Below are 21232 nucleotides of genomic sequence, written 5' to 3' on the forward strand. Positions count from 1 at the left end.
GAGCTTGGGGTGTTGGGTCTCTTGCGAGGCCCCGACAATTCCATGAAAGGAACTTCATGGGGCGGGTGGGGGCTTGATAAGGGTCGCCTCCTCGCCCAATGGAAAATTTTGAGAACTCTTAACTTGCACTTCCACCAAATTTAGAGAGTTGATTAGATTCATGTAAGTCTCTCCTCCTTCACCAGAGGACCCTATCGGTTTCTTGCCTTTTTTGGATGTTGATAACTTGGATCTTGATCCCTTCTTTCTTCTTTTATCATTCTTCAAAGAGGATGTTGAGGCACCCGATCCCATTTTGAAAGAAGAATCAGGTGAAGGAGAAAATGCAGGGAGTTCAGGAAGATCAGTATTGAAATCTCCAGAGTTCTCGGGTAAGTGTTGTACATAGGATATTAATGTTAGGCTAGCTTTTCTTTTTCTGGGTTGAGGGCAGTGATGCACTAATTCGGATACATCAGTTGGGTCATGGAACAAAGTAGGAATAGGTTCAAACTTATCTACTTAGGCCGGCCCCATAAGTTCCTCAGCCAACCCAATTTCCTCAGCATAAATGGGCCAAGGGAAGTGAGTGGGCTCAGGGTGTTTGTGGGGTTGTCTAGATTGACACAATTCAGCATGAGGCTTTTCCACCATTTGGTTATAAGTGGGCCCAATATTGGCCATAATGGTTGTGAGAACACCATTATCAGCCTCATTGGGGGGAGGTCTAGATGAAAAGCTATTTAAAATGTCATTATCTGAGGTTGTACGAGAATTACCTTGTTGGTGAATACGCAAGGCTCTAGGAGAAACTGATCTGGCCATTCTTCCTCTTCCATCCTGCCTTGATACCCGTGGAGCTAAGTTAGAACCTCCAGGTCTTTTGTCCAATGGGTTAGGGGCACCTTTATTGACAACTTTCAAATATTTGCCTAAAGAAGAACCTGGTTCATTGCTCTTGATCCTGACTACTTTCCTTGAAGGTTTGGTGCAAGGAGGTTGTTGCAAACTCTGCTTTCTGGGGATTTCTTGGACAGGTCTCTTTCCCATTGATTTGGAATTCGATGTAGCAGTCGGAGGTGCCTTTGTCGAAGAAGAAGATCAGCCATTCCCTTCTCTGAAATAGTCCAGTTGATTTCTGGTATTGAAGCAGCTATAAATTGCCATTTCAGCCTTCATCCAGGGCCCATAGGCTGGAACAATAGCTCCTGTGGGAGGAAACGCAAAAGCTGTCGACCGAAAATATATTTTCTTGTCATGACCAAGATAACTGCAATTATAACATAGTTTTGGTAGTTTAAAGTAACGGAATTGAATCCATTCTTTCCTTCCTCTTTTTATGTCAAGGAAAAACCCAGATACTAACTGATGGGAAGTATCTACTTCAACTTGGAACTTCAAGAAATCTCTTCTGATAACAGTTCTCTGGTCTGCTAAATCACTCCGAATGAATCGGCCCGCCTTGGCAGCCAAAGTACGAGAGTTGACACCGTTAAGATATGGAGTTGGTAACCCGGATACCATAACCCAGAAAATGGCTTTACGCATATCCGCATTGTACCAATCTCCATCCTCTAGCCATTCTTTGATGATGAGTAGCTTCCCATTTATGATCCACGGTCTATTCTGAAGCACCTCTGCACAATCTTCCTCTTTATCAAAGAAAATGCCCCAAACACCGGGTTTCAAAGTCTTGAACTTCCAATATCCTTTTAACTTCCATATCTGACTGAGGATATCTTTAAGTCTAGATCTTGAAACTCCCTTGCCGTCGAAAATGCTGACTAACACTCATGTGCGAACAATCTCGGCCGTGAGCTCAAAGGCTGGCTCCAAATCAATGGTCATTGACTACAGGAAATTGTTGCGTAGGGCCTCAAGGTCCTCATTGGGTTTGTCAATATTATCGTTGGGAGGCGGCTCAACAAACCCTTCCTCAGCCTCAGCAGCATTAACTCCCTCATTGATATCGTTGGAAGGTTGTTGGGAGTCATCAATGTTCATAATAACTTCAGGGTTCTCAAAAGAAGGTTCTGAGCCGACCGAACCTGGACCACGTGAGACATTATTGTTGTCCCCCATAACAGCATACAAAAGAGACAACAAAAAGGAACAAAGGAATAGAACAGGGGATTAAAGAATAGAAAAAGCTGGTAACCAAGAGAAAAGACTTTAGACTTGAAAAGATAACAAAAGACTAAAGAGGAGTTTAATATAAGTAAGATCAAACAACGTCAACTCTTAAAAACATAGAGCGCTGGAATGGACTCTGGTTAAAGACATGGTTGTCAAGTTGCACTTCCAATACTATAGATTGGTTGCTTTGTCCAACTTGGTGATGCATTTTTCAACTTACTCCAATACAATAGCTACATAATTCCTCTTTATATAATAAATACATATATTTTTATTTGAATATCAGTCACCATCATTGGTAGTCCATAGAGGGCTTTTCCATTAGAGTAAGAAAAGAAAAGAAAAAACTATAGAAGGGTTTTTATTTGAGGGAAGACTATAGGACGTTTTAAGAACTAAAGAAATAAGAAGGATGTTCATACACATTTTTTTATGAGCTTAATGAAATATTTGAAACATAGTATTAGGGTAATGTTTCATCTACACAGTAAAGGTACGCTTGGTATGTCGTATAAGGGGGTCCTATAATATTAATTATTACAATCATATTTTTTTTTATAAAATCAAAATTATATTTTTTAATTCATAATAAATGGTCTCTAATAAATTTTATTATAATATTTATGAACCTGGGTTGTATCGTAGTAAAGTCAGAGTTGGAGTCTGGGTTCAAAGGTCAAGGTCTAGGGTTCGGGTGAAGGTTGGGGTCGAGTTCGAGTTTGAGGTCAAGGTTGGGGTCATGGTCGAGATCCAAGGTCTAGGTTGAGGTTCAGGTCCAAGTCATGCTCCAAGGTCCGAGTTAGGGTAATAGGTTGGGGTCAAGGTCTGAGATCGAGATTAAGATTGAGGTCGGGATCATGGTGAGGGTTCGAGGTCGGATAACAATTAAAGACTAAAAGTATAGATGAAAAAAAATCCTTTGAGCAATGGTTCTTCATTTTAACTATGGGTACATGTGGCATAATTTTTGGAGAATCAAAAAGATGTTTATTTGAAAAAATTGTGCTAAAAAGATGTTTAGTAAACAGTTAAAAAATAATTTATTGAATAATTTATGAAGAAGTTATAGCTGAAAGTTAAAACTGGTACAACTCACCTTTTAGAAAAAGAATTGTTTTGATTGAAAGACTATAATAAATTTATTTTTATTAAAAATATATACTTATTTGTTATATATTATGTATTATAAAAAAAATTATAATAAAATACATAATATTTAAATCTCTTATTGTTTTTTTCTCAGAAAAAAAAAATCTCTTATTGTTTTATTTTGTTTTAAAAAAATATTTGATATTCTATATTTATTATATATATTTTATTTTTATTTTTAAAAGGGTAAATACCATTTTAGACCCTCTGTTTTACAAAAGTTACCAATTAGACCCTGTGTTTTGTTAAATGACAAAATGGACCCTGTATTTTCAAAAATAGTACAAATAGGACCCTGACTTGATTTTTTGTCAAATTAAAGTTTAATTATAATCCGATCTAAAAGTGTTATATGACAAAACTGTTTACATTTTTTGTATCTATTCGTATTAAGCATTGTCTTCAAGTTGGTTTTATTAAAAAAAAAAGTTATCAAAAATTAAGCTCAGGGTCCTATTTTTACTATTTTAGAAAATACAGGGTCTATTTTGTCATTTAACAAAACACAGGGTCTAATCTGCAACTTTTGCAAAACATAGGGTCCAAAATGGTATTTACCCTTTTTAAAATTGACAAACCACATCAACCTAGATTTTCTTATATACTTGTATTCATTAACATTAATGAGGCTTTGATAATTTATGCTTGAAATTAATTATATAATAAATTATATGTATTCGACTATAAATAATAATAAAGAAGACAATGATTTTTTTACGTAATTTTGTAGTTAAAATCTACACTCTATGAGTCCATATTATTTCTAAGTAACTTTTGGTTGATTTTATAATTTGGTAGAGTTTTGTCTAAACCCGAAATTGTGTGGTGTCTTTACAATATTTTTGCTGATATTTATAGGAGTAGAATAGCAGTTACATTTGATCTTATCTATACAGTCGTTCATAAAATGTGGACATTTCAATATTTCATTTAATTACATAGGCGAGAAGCAACTTATAACCCTTTTATTTATAATAACATAACTGACATATTAGAATTGTTCTTTATATTTGGTGGTATGTTATCATCGAGGCTCTTGATTGTTGATGTATAGTCCTCTAGGATTATGCTTATACTTGGATATGTGTCTCCGGTAATTACATGCTTCTTGGAGAACACCTTAACTTTAATTACACAATCTCTGAGGTGATGAACAAGAGTAGGCTCAAGAAAATTAAGCCTCTCGTCATTAACAATATCAAAATCAGGAATATCCTTGAATGCCTTGACAAGCTTAGCACCATCAGTTTCATATTATGGGTGTGTTAATCATCTCACACTCAATGTTGCATATGTCAATTTATCTCGAGAAGAGCGTGTATGACTTTCATACTTTGAGGAGGTAATTATGTTTCAGTTTTCTTGTTGACTGAGTTAATTTATGATATTTATCGTACACGTGTCATATGTTTGGACGTCCTCATTTACTGCTAAAAAAATATGTATAGCATTTTCCCCCTTAAAAGTCTTTTCAGTTTTGAAAAGACTTTTGATTTTCTTCCTAGAGAATTGTACTATTCATTCTGCACATCAAGTACACTTTATTTTGGTGGCTTTACCTTTTCAAGAATTTTTCTCTAATCTGTAATTAAAGTCATCATTTCAACTGACATGTGGATTAATCTTCGTTGATAAGTCATCATTGATGATCAAACGGTGCTCACGAGGTAACTTATAATTGGATATTTTCTTTCTACAACATTCTTTACTTTCGCCATTGTAACGCTCCAATTTCCCGAGACGTCACACTAGCTAGTCCGTTTAAAACCATTTAAGATAAAGACAATAAAAGACTTCTTTAATGAAAAATAACTAAACATGAGATCTCATTATTTTTAAAACAAAACATTTATTTATTCATAACCTTTAAATATAAAGCTTTACTAAAATTATTTGAATCATAACCTTTAATGAAATATTTTTAAACCAAAATATCATGACAATCCCCTAACATGTAATCCACGCCTCGAGCTCGCCATCCTCACTGTTTAGTTTTGTCTTTACCTGCACACAGAGTACCCGTGAGCTAACGCCCAGTAAGAAGAGTTATGTAGGACATAACCCCTCCCAACTAGATAGCATAGTCATAAGTATAACAATATCACAACATCAAATCAATTCATTCCATACTTGCATACATATAACAACATGTCATATCACATATTATTCTCACATATAATACAACATCATATCACAGTGTAATCTTAATGCATGCTATACTCACACATATAACACATAGTATCTTATCGCACATTGTCCTCACATACGATAATCTACTCCCACTCATGTTGATCAGACATGAAGTGTAACTTGCCCTGCCTTGTGTTGTTCTCACACTCGGCATCCAATAGGGCAATCCCTTATCACAAGTTGTACTCACTCATGATAGGATAACCTGCAAGTAAACCCATACACGCAGCCAAAAATATATCCAGCAGTGCTATGCTCACACCGGCAGCAGAAAACCTATCCTATAAGTGCTATTCTCACACAAACAGTCAAAAACCTTATCACTATCACACACTAATAACATTAGCATAACACAATCCACCATAGAATAAAACATGTAAATACAGGCCCATAATACAGTTGTATGTTTTAACATACACCCTGTGCACAAATGTCCACTTTTCTTACCTCAAATGTTAAGAACACCTTCTTGCTACTCCAAGCACCTCAATGAATTTTCTTGTTGAGGACAAGATCCTCAAATCCCGCTGCTTAAGACTTGTTATCTTGTCACTACTACCTCTTCACAACTTTCTATTTGATGTCTCAAGCCCGCAATCCTTGATTATAAATCCAAAAGTTTAAGAATGAAGGTAGAAAAATAAGAAGAAGTGTAGAAGGTTTGAGAGGAGCAACCAAGAAGAATGAGGCTTTGACTAATTGGTTTGGAGAGGAAAAATAAAACGTTTAGGGTTTGATAAGAAACATGTACTGAAGATTATGAGATATCCTATTCTAATAGGTTTAGGTTAACTAAAAATAATAATATATAATAAAATGCTAAAATATTATTAAATCAACAAATATCTAATTTTTAAATGGGAAATTTGATAATCCATGCTAAAAAATTAGACATGGTGTTTAATTATACCCAATTATAACAGATAGAAAAAATATGCCTATCTTTCAATTTTCTTCCAAAAATACCCCCATCATTTCAATTCCCCCCATCTCTCTAACTTCCCTCTCTCTCCTCTCTCTCTTCCTTTCTCGGTTTCAAACTCACCTAACCCCTCATTCTCACCACCGCACCATTATCACCACCGCTCGACCCAAACGACCGACGAACCCAGCCGACCCACACGACCCACGAACCCAATCGACCCACACCACCCACGAACCCAGTCGACCCACGAACCCATTCGAACCCAACGAACGCAGTCGACCCACACGAACCCATTCGAACCCAACGAACCCAGTCGACCCACAAGAGCAACTTGATCCCACTCGACCCACAAGACCCACTCCGTTCGAAATCGTCCCAAGCACCGTCCACAAACCAGGTATGGGCTAAGCTTAATTTTTTTTTTTTTGCAATTTATCATTTACATTGTGCATCTGTGATATAACTGAAATATGTAGTTGAAATTAGGTTCAATTTGCTTGTTTTTGTGTTTGGAGAAGAATGTCGAATAGGGGGAATCGGTTTTTCTAGTTATTTTGTGCGATTTTGTGCGATGTTGTGCGACGTATTATGCGATTAAAAAATGCATTTCTGATTTCTGTTAGTTTTGGGAATTTGAGCGATGTTGTGCGAGTTACGCCCGATTTTGTGCGATGTTCACCTGATAGTTGTGCCTATAAGAATTGTGCGATTATTTGGCGATTTCATGCGATTTTCTTGCGATGACTTACACCATTTGTTCTCTGTTTTTTATGCGATTTCAATGCGATTTTTATGCGATTTTATGCGATTTATGATAAATAAGCATTTTTTTTTGTTTGATTGCAGATGACTCCATAACTGATTCTGTCATTGGCTGAGCATTTTCCAAGCCGTATCACCTACAGAGGGAATGGGTACTTTGCTTCAATTAAAGCAAAGTTTGAAGCCTTCAACTTGATGACTATTTTCGTATGTACAATATGTTTAAATTTGTATTGCTATATTAGAAAATATTTTATGTGATATAACTACATTTAATATAAGATAAAAGATAAGAGACATGTGTAGTGAGTTTAAATTTAAATTATTATATTTTAAAAATGAACAATAATTAATTTTTGTTATGTCATATTGAGTATAACTATATTCTTTTGCCTTCTATCATAAAAGATAAAATATTTTTTTTGTCACTTTTTACTATAAAATAGATAACTAATTTAAATAGGCTACTAGGTTTGGGCTTCATTTTTAATTTTAACTTCACAATTTATTATTAGGCTTACTAATAAGAAAATTCACATTTTTCTAATAAGTAAAATCTAATTATTCTAATTTAATTTATATCTTATGCATACTTTTTCTTTTTCTTTTTCTAAAAAATTAGGAGAGGCCATGACCACTCCATAAATATTCTGCACTATCTACACATACCCAAATAGTGTACAAGATGAAGAGTAAATCGCATGAAATCATCATAGTATAAAGAGACTTGAAATAAACAAACAAATAAATGATTGTCAATGATTCGATGATTTAAAATTAGTGAGTAAAAAATAGTCATCATCTTAAGATAAAATATTAGAGTATAGTGTTCCACATGCATCGTATAGTAAGATGATACGGCTTGAAAAATGCTCAGCCAATGACAGAATCAGTTCTGGAGCCATCTGCAATCAAACAAAACAAAAATGCTTATTTATCATAAATCGCATAAAATCGCATAAAAATTGCATTGAAATCGCATAAAAACAGAGAACAAATGGTGTAAGTCATCGCACAAAAATCGCATGAAATCGCCAAATAATCGCACAATTCTTACAGGCACAACTGTCAGGTGAACATCGCACAAAATCGCACAGAACTCGCACAACATCGCTCAAATTCCCAAAACTAACAAAAATCGTAAATGCATTTTTTAATCGCATAGTACGTCGCACAACATCGCACAAAATCGCACAAAATACCCAAAACCAGAAAAACCAATTCCCCCTATTCTACATTCTTCTCCAAACACAAACAAGCAAATCGAACCTAATTTCAACTACATATTTCAGTTATATCACAGATGCACAATGTAAATGATAAATTGCAAAATAAAAAAAATTAAGCTTAGCCCATACCTGGTTCGTGGACGGTGCTTGGGACGACTTCGAACGGAGTGGGTCGAGTGGGATCGAGTTGCTCTCGTGGGTCGACTGGGTTCGTTGGGTTCGAATGGGTTCGTGTGGGTCGTGTGGGTCGACTGCGTTCGTTGGGTTCGAATGGGTTCGTGGGTGGTGTGGGTCGACTGGGTTCGTGGGTCGTGTGGGTCGACTGGGTTCGTCGGTCGTCTAGGTCTAGCGGTGGTGATAATGCGGTGGTGATAATGGTGCGGTGGTGAGAATGAGGGGTTAGGTGAGTTTGAAACCGAGAAAGGAAGAGAGAGTGGAGAGAGAGGGAAGTTAGAGAGATGTGGGGGAATTGAAATGATGGGGGTATTTTTGGAAGAAAATTGAAAGATAGGCATATTTTTTCTATGTGTTATAATTGGGTATAATTAAACACCATGTCTAATTTTTTAGCGTGGATTATCAAATTTCCCTTTTAAATTTTAAAAGTAAGCCCTCTATCTTCGTAACTTTAGGCTCCATTTTTACCTAAAAAACTTCCGAATTATGATATAGCTATTTCTATAAAATTTATAGACCTTTGAATTATCTTTTCAGCGCCATTGGAATCACCTCACTCGGAGCTCTAAAACTCTAGATATGATCATTTTACTAAAACAGTTTTTAACCCTGAGAATTTATCCAAACCTACGAATTTTGGTGACATTAATTCCATTATAATGTTATTTAATGCACTCATACAATAAATTAAACCCACTAAATAATCTATAAAACTCTAATAGTCTTTCATATTGGGCTTTAATTGAGTAATTATCCTAATTCGTAAAAACACCATAATTTTACCTTGACATTTACTATAATTTTAACTATGTTTAGAAATCTATCAATACTATTCTAAGCAATTATCTCTATTCACTATTAGTAGAAATAAATAAAATACTTATTCTCACACAAATTGTATAACAAATAAAATTTAAAATATATGTATATTTTTACTGGGTATTACAACCATTTTTCCATTGAAACCCAACTCAGAGCAAGTTAAACGCTCAATTTTTCCATTTTTCGGTGCATGTGCACTTTATTCCTTCCATACTTTTTTTGAGTTTCAACCATTTTTTCAAAATTGAGATCTCGCTACATACTCAACCCTGTTATCAAACATTTCTAGTGAGGAATTCTTCATTATGTGGAATAGCAACATTCCCTGATTCACCTTCTTTTTCATTCTTGTAATTTCCTTTCTACCTATCTAGATAAAGTCTTTTTGTGTGACCTTCCTTTTGACAGTGGTAGCACCTTATGCCTGGACATTCTCACCTCCATTCCCATTACCCTTTCTTGATTTTGACATTTTATTGTCATTGAGATTTTTCTTTGTTTTGATTTTTGCCTCTAACTATCAATCCTTCACCATTGACATTTGACTTGGATTTCTTTCTTTCATTCAGTTCTCTTCAATTCAAAGCTGCTTGAACTTCTTCAAGGGTCAAGGAATTCCTTCCATATAACAATGTCTCTTTGAAATGAATGTAAGATCTTGGTAAAGAACATAATAATAGCAAAACTTGTTCTTCATCACTAATAGACAAATCAAGAATTAGTTTGTTAAGGATATATAACTATTCATCAACAGACATACCTTCTTGCATTTTAAAATAAGATAAAGCTTGCTTTAGATAAAGACAATTTACCAAAGACTTTGTCATGTAAAGGCTCTTGAGCTTCGACCAAATCCCTGCTGCGAATTTCTCTTTGGAGACCTTTCTCAACACTTTATCTCCAACACTCAATATAATTGCACTATGAGCCTTTTCAAGAATCATCTTCTTGTCCTTGTCTTCAAGTTACACATCGAGACCTTCATCTCCTTTTAGAGCATCTTCATGACCTTGTTGGACCAGAACAACCTTCATCTTCAATCTCCATAATCTAAAGTCGTTTTGTCCAGTGAATTTCTCCACTTCATATTTTGCTGATCCCATTATTCTGAGTTCACGCTCACCGCACCAATTTGTTGTGGAATTGATCCAAAAATTCACCACAAAACACGCACAAGATCACTATCTTATTCCAGTAATGAGATCAAAAAAATAAACCAATCAAATACCACAGACAAAGAACACAAATGAAACTCAAACACGTAAGATTTAACTACAAACGCCACTTTATCTCATTTCATGAAATTCCTCTCAAAGCTACAATTCCCTCACTCTTTCTCTCTTTAGAGTTCTAACAGAATTAAGAGAATGCAATCACACAATTTACAAATAAAAGAATTTACATGAAATCAATTCTTAGCTAGCTCGGGGGTAAAGATTTCTATTTATAGAAGCTTAACTACTAACTACCAAAACAGAATTGGGAACCTCTCTAACACCCTAGCTGACTTTTTCCAATATAGACCAATAGGAATAGGACTTGATGACTGGACCAACTAAGTGACAAACCAAAACTCATAATTCCTTTTTAACATGTTAATATACAGAAAAAAAAAAAAAAAAAAAAAAAAAATTACCAAGACTTTGAGGCTAGTGGTTGGAAAAACTTGTATAGGATCTTTATTATTTTTCATGTAAATAATTATTTAGCATAACAATTATTTCATATAACATGTTAATCTAAAATCTAGAATTATATATCAGTTTTATAACACTTTAAGTGGGTGGCACACGAAATGTGGCTCCTCTTATTTAATGATCTAACTCGTATTCATTTCTGTCGCAGAGTATTATCAATTATTAAATCTGAATCTTCAATTGAACATGAATGAAAACTCTAGTTTTGCACAAAGAATGTATCAAATAGAATAGTGTGGGTTATTTTCTCAACATGCAATTAAAAAATTCTAAAAAATGAGAGACGAGAAATATGGAAGACTACACTATAAATTTTAGACCACAAAATTCTTCTTTTTTTTTTTTTTAAATCACCACAAACTTCTTTTTGAATGGGTAAGTTCAATGGTTAAAGTTTTTTTCTTTTTTTTTTGAAAGTGAGTTAAATGGTTAAAGTTAAAAATAAAAAAGAAGAAAGAAGAGACAAACTTCTTTTTAAGACCACAAAATACAAGGTATAAGAGCAAGTCCAAGGACACGACAAAATTTTATATATGCCGTTATTTTGTTCCAAGGAGACTGCAATTGTGCCACCATTTTCAAGTTTTGTCTACAGTGCACGGCATAAATGCCGTGCACTGTAGATCACTGCATTTTTTTTTTATAATTTAATTAATATTTATATATAATTATATTATTATAATTATAAAATTTAGAATTATTTTTTGAAAAATTTTACAATACACATTTTTAAAAGTGATGTACGAATCTACTCCTATTTTTAGTCTATTTTTTTTATATAATAGTGTATATTATAGTTATTTAATACATTTTGCAAAATTTTGAAAAAATTAGAAAAATTTAATACGCCGAAAACTGCACTTCTCTAAAAGTGTCGCACTGATATACTCCTACCTGTTTCGACATTCAAGAGATTTATGTAGTCTTTTTTTATAGTCTGTACATTATACTTATTTAAGACATTTTGCAAAATTTTAAAAAATTTAGAAAAATTTAACACGCCGAAAATAAAATTCAAATTTTCTATCAACTGACTCTTTTAAATATAACAATTGTGGCAATTTTTGTTAATTAGTATGATATTAATTTTTTTTATTATTTTATTAAAAATTAATATATAATAATAAGGAATATTTTTTTTAGTGTAATTTTTGGTGTTGTGGTTGGAGTGAAAATATTTTTTGACGCCAAATTTAGTGATAGTGTAACACTAAATTCAGTGTATCCTTGGAGATGCTCTAAGGAAAGATTGTAGTTGGTGAAAAGGGTTATGTAAATTAGGTAATGAATTAAAAGAAGCAAGAGTTTTGACTTTAAGAATATAAAAGATGGACAAAGAGAAAAAGAATTATAAAATTATTAAAGAAGAGAGAGAGAGAGAGAGAGAGAGAGAGAGAGAGAGAGAGAGAGAGAGAGAGAGAGAGAGAGAGAGAGAGAGAGAGAGAGAGAGAGAGAGCAGCTTTCAAGCTTAGTTCGGTTTAAGCAAAAAAAAAAAAAAAAAGCTTAGTTCGGCTCTCACAGTCAATCGTCAACATCGCGTGGTCCATTTACTTTCATTCATTTGTCTTTATTACACCATTAAAACACACGCCACGTCATCACCAAGCCTCTATCTCTGACTGACTATCTCCTGTCTATATATATATGTATATATAAATATTTTTTTTAATAAATAATAAAAAATTACTATTCATATACGTAAGAAGCTACAAAATTCAACTCTTATCGATTTCGTTTTGAACTTTCGTCAAACAACTTCCTTGCGTATAAATATACTCATCTACCATGTTTGATTCCATCTTTGACTCGCCTCCGTTCTCGCCCGGATTCTGCTCCTCCTTGTTCTTCCATCTTCCGAGGGACTTTTTGTGCATGGGTTAATTGTTTTTTCTGCTCTCTCAGCAAGTTTTTTCGTTTGGGATGGGAATGGAGGAGTCAACTGAGGTGGCGTCGTCTATGGATGTGAAGAAGGAAAAGCCCGTTGGTTTGAGGGCGTTAGAAGCTTTGGGAAAAGGGTTTGATCTTAGTAGTGATTTCAGGTTAAAATTCGCGAAAGGGTTGACTGGAAATGGTAGTGGAAGGTTGGTGTTGCTCGATGAGGCTAACAAAAGGGATGTTTTGATACCTGGTAGTGGTGGAGGGCTCACGATTCCCGGTGTTTCGGAGGATATTCGCTGTGATAAGGGAGATCGAATTCGGTTCAAATCGGATATTCTCGAGTTCAATCATGTAAGAGTTTTATCTTTACTCTCTGTGAATTTCTCTGTGGTTAACTTGATTATGCTAAATTTGAGCAGGATTTGAATTCTTATGAATGAAAGTGACTGATTTGAGTCTAAAGAAAGAAGACTCATACTATGATTGTATGAAGCTCAAAATCATAAAGTTTATGCTTATGTTAGAACCTTAAGATTTTATGATATTTTAATATTTGAGGCAATTGGAAGAATTAAGTGGAAAGGAAGACCCGTGTCTCCTGTCCTCGGGTACATCTTAAATGGATATAAAATCTTTTCTATTTATATTTTTATTTTGACATTGCTCTGCCCTTACTGGCTCCTATAACACATAAAGAACATTTTTCATTGAGAATTATTTGAAAAATCACAGTTAATTTACTATAAGTTAGATTTGGACTTCAGATTATACCAAACGGAATAAAGGCTAGAGTTTAGCAGATATGAAACTATTATTTGTAAACTTGTATGAATTGGATTGGTGCTGAGTAAATTTACGTATTTTTCCTGTGCATATATGATTTTGTTTCTCTGCAGATGTCTGAGTTGCTTAATCAAAGATCTTCAGTTCAAGGAAAAGTCCCTTCAGGCTATCTTAATGCTATATTTGAATTAAGTGGAGATTGGTATCATGATGTTGCAGACACCAAGAGTCTTGCTTTTGATGGCTACTTCATCTCATTGTACAACTTGCATCTTACAGCTTCTCCATTAGTTCTGCAAGATGAAGTAAAAAAATCTGTTCCACCTCGTTGGGATCCTGCTGCATTGTCTAGGTATTTTTTACTATTTTTCTTGGTCCTTCAGACAATGACAACCATTTTGTTACACTCATAACATAATTAATAAGTCAATCTTTTTGAAGTTGGAAGGTTCAATTGGCTCTTCCTGATTTGGTTGATTTTCTAGTGTAATAGGTTTGTGTTGTTGACAACTTGACAAAAAAATTGAGCTTTTCATTGTGGTAATATTTGAGCCAGGTATTATGCAATTTAGCGTCTGTAATGATTAGATTATTATAGTAATTCTCCTTGTACGAGATTTTATTACTTATAATCTACTAGTATGTGTAGATTATGTTTGTCTAATTATTTATTTAACAGCCTTGTCATGGCATGTGCCTGTTCTTAAATAAACTCTTAGGCAGCTTTTTGCAACTAGCATACAGCCCTTTTATATTGCTGAGTGAAACAATAGAATACAGTCTCTCCCTGGCAAATCTGTAAGGAACTTCTGCCACTCTGAAGAAGTTTCACCACACATTTCTCAATTCAAAACCCTACTATATAAGCAATTTTTGAGATATTTGAACTTTTCAATCATCAGTCTTTGTTATGGCCTTATATTATTGTAACAGAAGTTAGTATGGCAGCTCTTCCTTGATGTATTACTTTCAACCTGTAAACATATTCCTAGTTCCCCTTTAGTAGTTTAATCAAGTGTCGTCATGTGACTGCATATAAACATAACCAATAAAAATGGAAAGATTAGATAAATAGATGCAATCTGGACAGTGTATATTATATCGTCATGTATTTATTTCTGTAGTCCTTTATGCTGGAAAAGAATTTTTAGGTACTTTAACTAGCATTGTTTTCAACTTTTCATGCATGATGGGGGCTGTGGCTATGGTACTAATCAAATTTATTAGGCAGGTTTATCAAGTCATATGGAACACATATAATAGTAGGGATGGCTGTTGGAGGTCAAGACTTAGTATGTGTTCGACAGAAGTCTTCATCACCTATTCCTCCGGCTGATTTAAGAGGACACTTGGAGGATCTGGGAGACATTCTTTTCTCAGACAGCAGAAGCCCTTCCTTAATGCAGAGAAAAACAGGAGATGGCAAACACAAAGTAACACTTAATTTCATTCTGTTTTTTATTTTATTTTATTTCACATGTACTCACTAGTTGATGAGCTGAATTCATTTCTGTAGGTCCCTGAGGTGTTCAGTCGCATACTGCAGTCAAGCACAATGCAGCTGACCACTATTTCAGAAACATCAAGCAAGGATGTAAGCAAAACACCTAAGAACAATATATAAAGAACCAAGATTTATGTTCCACTTTAACTATTGTTCTAACTTTGTTTTTTCTATCAGGGTCTCACTATCATTTGTTCAAAAAGAGGAGGGGATGTGTTCCTGCACAGTCACTCCAGTTGGCTGCAAACTGTGGCTGCTAAACCTGAAGCTATTCATTTTAAGTTTGTACCTATTATTTCTCTTCTTACTGGCGTCTCAGGCAGTGGCTATCTTAGTCATGCTATCAATCTGTACTTACGCTGTAAGTGTTTACATCCTAATAACAATACTCTGACTATTGGCTTTGAGAGTATAAAGTGTCTTTTAGTGTACGAATCCACCTTGGTCTGCCCATGTATAATTGTGCTTAAATTGTAAAATTATACTGTCAAATATTCTTGGATGCTGTTTGCCTGGTATCAAATTGTACTTATTCATTATTATCTTTTCAGACAAGCCTGCTCTTGAGGATTTACAGTACTTCTTGGAGTTTCAAGTTCCAAGGCAATGGGCACCTATGTTTTGCGAGCTGCCTCTCCGACATCAAAGAAAAAAGCCTGTTTGTGCATCCTTACAATTTAGTTTCTTTGGTCCAAAAATCAATGTCAGCTGCACTCAGGTTGCTTTCTCTCTCTCTCACACACACATATATGTGTTCCATAGCCACTGTGGGACAGATATCTACACACTTTTAATACAATTTTTTTTTGATCTCTTTCTCTCATTATCTATGCTTTCTACTTTTCTATGAGACTCCACTCAGTTAACACATATATTCATTAAATGTTTTGTGCATTCCGTGATACCCATCAAAGAAAAATAAAAAATAAACTATTCTCTTGGGGCTTTTAGTTTGGAAAAAATGTATATGCTATTATTGCGATTGAGTCCGTCGGAAAATTGATATAAGTGCTCACTGCTGAGACACTAACTCATTACTTGCATTGATTTTAGATGAAAAGTAAAAAGTTGAAATGCTATTTGGCATCCATATGTCCATCAAGTTGGGTAGTCCAAGATCCTGAGTTCTTTGAGATCACTACTTGTACTCAGATTGTTGTACCCCAGAGGAGGTCTCTGACTCCCTGGACTCTGCACCCTGCCTTTATCTCTTGAGAGACTACTTATTAGTTTTTCTTGCTTGTTGATGCTTTTAAAAGTTAAAATGCCTTGTTTTCTTCTGTAATTGTTGCTGTAGTTTTGTAACTACTTCAGATAGCATGGAAAATTCAGTTCTCACTATGGCAAACTCATAAATTCTTACTTTGTCATTTTAGGTTTCGACTGATAAGAAACCAGTTGTCGGCTTGCGTTTGTACCTGGAAGGGAAAAAATGCAATCAGTTAGCACTTCATGTACAGCATCTCTCAAGCCTTCCAAATACAATGAACATTGCATTGGTTAACAGCAGCAAAAGCAAGCCATGCCGGTGGCGAGGCTCTGATGATTACGAATGTAGTGATCAGTTCTTAGAACCAATCAGATGGAAGAAGTATTCAAATATATGCACATCGGTGGTTAAACACGATCCAAACTGGTTGAAGGGAGAGTCTTCTGGAGTCTATATTGTGACTGGAGCACAGCTAATTAGTAAAGGGAGTTGGCCTAAGACCATACTTCACCTTCGTTTACTCTTTACCCATTTACCTAATTGTTCCATCCGGAAGACCGAGTGGTCTGCAGCACCAGATACTTCTCGCAAATCAAATTTTCTCACTAATTTGAGCACAACATTTACATTTACTCAGAAAACCACTACTGGTGATCAACAGAGACAGGCACAGGCTGTACTTAACTCTGGAGTTTATCCGGATGGACCACCCCTATCGAGTCGATCTGCAAAGCTACGTAGATTTGTGGAGACAGCTGAGGTGGTGCGAGGGCCCCATGATGCTCCAGGGCATTGGTTAGTAACAGCTGCTAAGCTTGTGAAAGATGGTGGTAAAATGGGTTTGCATGTAAAGTTTGCGTTGTTAGATTACTTGTGATTGTGTAAATAAATAAAGAGTGAGGCTAATCGATCTTCCTGTTATACTTATATCATTGATTGGTTGATTGCATTGTTGTTGTTACTTACATAAATGTGTAAAACTGGTACGCCATATTTTTGTACATGAGAGTTTTCATATATGAATTTTGCTTGGTTGACGACAATGACGTCCATTCTTCACTTTTACCATCACCAAAGATTCGTCTGTTGCTCTACAAATTGTGAGGAAAGAATACCTTTATAGTTACTGCAAACTTGCATTTAAGCTTCATGTAGAATTGTTATGCTATTCTATCACTGGGTATTTTGAGATAATATCACTGACCTTGCGATAAAAGTAGACCACAAAGGGTACCAAGGACACTTAGCATTCATATAATATTTTGTTGCTCTTCACAGCACTCCCATTTCACCAAACAAGAAAAGCCATTTGAGAGGTTCAAAATATCATGAGATGGAGAAATAAAAGTATAGTTCGCTGTCTTATTTGTTTGAATTAAAACAGAAGTATTAAATTACACTATGCTTTCAAAAATTAAAAATTAAAAAAAAAAAAATTATGAACCAAACAGCAGTAAGAGGCAAAAAGTACTGTAAAATCAAGAATATACTTGCTCCTCAGAAAACAAAAAAGAGCAAATTTGAATTTTAAACGATTATTAATGGAAACATACTAGATAATCAAATTTTTTTTTTTTGAAGGATACTAGATAATCAATTGGAAATAGCAATACACTGGAACTGGAAACTGGATTTGGAAAATTAGTCCACCAAAAACTGTTTAATAGATAAATATGCAAAAATTCATCACAGAAGAGAACAGGCTAATGGTACAAAGAACAGATTTGATGAAAAAAAATTAACATACCTATCCTTTATTCTTCTTTCTCTTCTCACTCTTATCAGCCTCACTGTCACCCTTGTCATCGCGTGACTTTGGGAGATTAAGAGACATCTTTTTTTTTTTTGCTAAAGATTCAGAGAAACTTTTAAGCCCCATTTTTCAACCCCTATCAGCTTTTGAACTTTTTAAAAATGTTTCGGGAACTGAACAGGAGACTCCTGTGAAAAATTCAATGAAATATGCGGATCACCAAGAGAGAGGAGTGCGAGATTTACTCTTCCATCAAATTGTAGCAGTTATAAAATAAAAATGTAAACACTTTAACTACTATGAAAGCATTGCAAATGGAAAAGATAGCTAATCCATGACAATGAGCTCTCTTTTTCCACATAGTAGGAAATGTACTCCCTGAGTTCAAGTACTAATTACGCCATTGAGGAGGCAAACTGTAAATAAGTTGTGCTCGGGGGAGTGCTCAAAATTCAAAAACAGTAATGCTTCTAAGGCAAAATTCGCTACAGAAGAAATAACAAAGAAAAAAAAAAGTTTAGACAATACAAACAAAAATCAAATCTTTTTTTATCTAATCTTCTTCAGCATCTTTACTTTTCTTTTTTTTCTTTTTCTTCTTCTCACTCTTATCAGCCTCACTGTCACCCTTGTCATCGACAGTGACTTTGGGAGATTGAGCAGCAGCATCCTCAGCTTCTTTGTTCTTTTTCTTTTTCTTTTTCTCAGACTTTTCAGTTACAGGTGAGGCAGCTTCTTCTTTATGATCCTTCACCTTCTCAGACTTGACCCCATCATCCACAAGCCCATTCTCCTTATCCTTCTTCTTCTTCTTCTTACTCTCTTTGCCCTCAGAAACTTCGTCCGCCACTGCATCAAATTTTCGCTTGAGTCCCCCGTCATCTTCATTATCCTTAATCTTCTTTTTCTTCTCCTTCTTTTCACCAATGACATCCTCCACTACTGAAGTCTGCTTCTCCGCAATGGTGGGTTCACTTGCAGCTGCAAGGCCTGCCACCATTGAATCCCCGCCGGTAGGTAAAATCAAATTCCTAGCCCACTCTTGAGGTGTTTTATCATTAGGCTTCCCATGCTTATCTAGTTTACCATCGGCAATCAACTTCTTCTTCATGGATGCTTTAGGACCCAGACCCCACTTTCTTGGATAAGTATCACGATCCATCACAACCCTCTTAATCCTAGCCACCACACCATGATCACAAGTAGCCATAACTGCAGTGGTCATCTCTGCAATCCCCAAAGCAATGGCTTCTCCTTTGGTTGTCATAAGCACAACTTCCTCACCAGCCTCAATATCATTCTCGAATCTCAGCAACCCAGGAATCATCAACTTAGCACCATAACAAATGGCATTTACAGCAGAGTCCTTCACCACCAATCTCTTATAACTCGTCAGAATCACTTCAAGTGGCATAATCACCCTCCTCAAGTAACTCTCATCTCTATAATTATCATAAGCCCATTGAGCATCCATAACATCATGCATAGTGACCATGTTATCTTTCTCACCCAGAATCCCAGACCTCACTCTCCTAAGCTCCTGCATATGCGCTCCAACACCAAGAATCAAACCCAAATGGACACAAAGCGTCCTAACATAAGTTCCAGCCTCACAAGAAATCCAAAAAACAACCAAATGCTTTTCTGCGTCGAACTCAAGTAGCTTGCTTTCATAAATAGTTCTAATCCTAAGCTGCCTTTTTACAGCAGAAATCAGGGGTGGCCTCTGAAACACAGCCCCGGAAAGGGTTTCGAGTGCCCGAGCCACCTTGGCGACATCGGGGACCGCAGAATGCAACCTCGCTATACAAACATACTCTTTCCCCGCACCCTGCTGAGACTTAACAAGCCTTGTGGCTCGGTCAATACAGACAATAAGGTTTCCGGTGACCTTGGGATCCAAGGTGCCACTGTGACCCGTTTTCTCGACACGGAGGATCCGCTTAATCCAAGCTACGACCTCGTGCGAAGATGGGTTCGAGGGTTTGTCAAGGTTCATAATACCGTACCTTATGTACTCGGCAAGGGGGCGTTTCAGCGGGGAGTAACCGGAAGGAAGAGGAGTGTAGTGTCCGGTTCTTACATTGAGACGATCGTAGTTCTTGAGAAGGATGGGCCACTGAGAAGTGTCGATGGTGGGAGTGTAGCTCTGTGGTTTGATCATGAAATCGGTGTCCTTCTGAGCCGGCTGCGACTCCAAGTCACCAACTGGTTTGGGCGTGTCTGGTGCGTCATCTTTGGAGCGTTGCTTCTTCTTCTTCTTCTCGGAGCGAACCTCGACGGAGGACATGGCTGAGCGATTCTCTAGGGTTTAAATGGCGGCGAAAATCGGAGGGTGGTTTTCTGTGTAAAATGGAGACTGGTAGCTCATTAGGGTTTTGGGTTTTGTGGGGTTTTAGTAAGTGATTTGTATGTGCTGGGAAAGGAGAGAGAGAAGCCATTGCAACCTCAGCGTCATCAAAGCATGGGCTGGACTATATCAAGCTGGGCCAACGACGAAGGCCTAATAATTTGTTGGGTCTTTTACAATTATATAGGAAAATTTACAACAATACTTGAATTTGGGTAAGCTTTACAAAAATAACATTACATGGCGTTTTTTTACAAATATACTGCTCTGGACTTTTTTATTTCTTTTATACTGTGTATAGTATACCCTAAAACACATACGAAGCCTTCACCTTCAACATCTACAGACCGAACTACCAGAGCAACAACAGAACAGTTGGAAAACAACTATTTTTCCAGTTATAAAGTAAGTATTTAAAATTCCAATCCTGAAACAATAACATAAAAAAATTACTAAAATAACAGTAGAAATACAAAACTAAATAACCAAATAAAATCACAAAAAAGAAAATACTATACCTCAATAACTCTTTTGTCAGTGGGGACTACCATAACATCACGAGAGAAGACTTTCACCTTGAAAAATTTCTCCTAACCCTAAATACATTAAAAAATATATATATTTTAGAACAATAAAAAACAACGGTTAAAAAACATAAAAACCAAGTATATAATACTAAACACTGAGT

At 35.6% G+C, this 21232-nt stretch overlaps 2 protein-coding genes across 2 annotated transcripts; one reads left to right on the plus strand and one right to left on the minus strand.

Annotated features, from left to right (window-relative positions):
- Positions 1-12737: 12737 nt before the first annotated feature.
- Positions 12738-20563, plus strand: LOC115722293 (MACPF domain-containing protein At1g14780). The gene is made up of 7 exons (XM_030651461.2): positions 12738-13295; positions 13841-14079; positions 14959-15160; positions 15244-15321; positions 15409-15592; positions 15783-15949; positions 16608-20563. Exons 1-7 carry the CDS (start codon positions 12987-12989, stop codon positions 17316-17318), a joined length of 1890 nt encoding a protein of 629 aa, XP_030507321.1. The 5' UTR covers positions 12738-12986; the 3' UTR covers positions 17319-20563.
- On the minus strand, positions 18442-20484 carry LOC115722292 (H/ACA ribonucleoprotein complex subunit 4-like). Its single transcript, XM_030651460.2, has one exon. The coding sequence runs from the start codon at positions 20482-20484 to the stop codon at positions 18748-18750; it is 1737 nt and encodes a 578-aa protein (XP_030507320.2). The 3' UTR covers positions 18442-18747.
- Positions 20564-21232: the final 669 nt, after the last annotated feature.

This window comes from Cannabis sativa, chromosome 9 (assembly GCF_029168945.1).
Source record: "Cannabis sativa cultivar Pink pepper isolate KNU-18-1 chromosome 9, ASM2916894v1, whole genome shotgun sequence".
Classification (NCBI taxonomy): Eukaryota; Viridiplantae; Streptophyta; class Magnoliopsida; order Rosales; family Cannabaceae; genus Cannabis; species Cannabis sativa.

Bases quoted from the DNA above. Each gene is read 5' to 3' on its own strand.
- LOC115722293 (XM_030651461.2), top strand. From the start codon at position 12,987: ATGGGAATGGAGGAGTCAACTGAGGTGGCGTCGTCTATGGATGTGAAG. The intron at 15,322-15,408 runs GTAAGCAAAACA...TTTTTCTATCAG, and splicing joins CAGAAACATCAAGCAAGGAT to GGTCTCACTATCATTTGTTC. The intron at 15,593-15,782 runs GTAAGTGTTTAC...TTATCTTTTCAG, and splicing joins TATCAATCTGTACTTACGCT to ACAAGCCTGCTCTTGAGGAT.
- LOC115722292 (XM_030651460.2), bottom strand. From the start codon at position 20,484: ATGTCCTCCGTCGAGGTTCGCTCCGAGAAGAAGAAGAAGAAGCAACGC.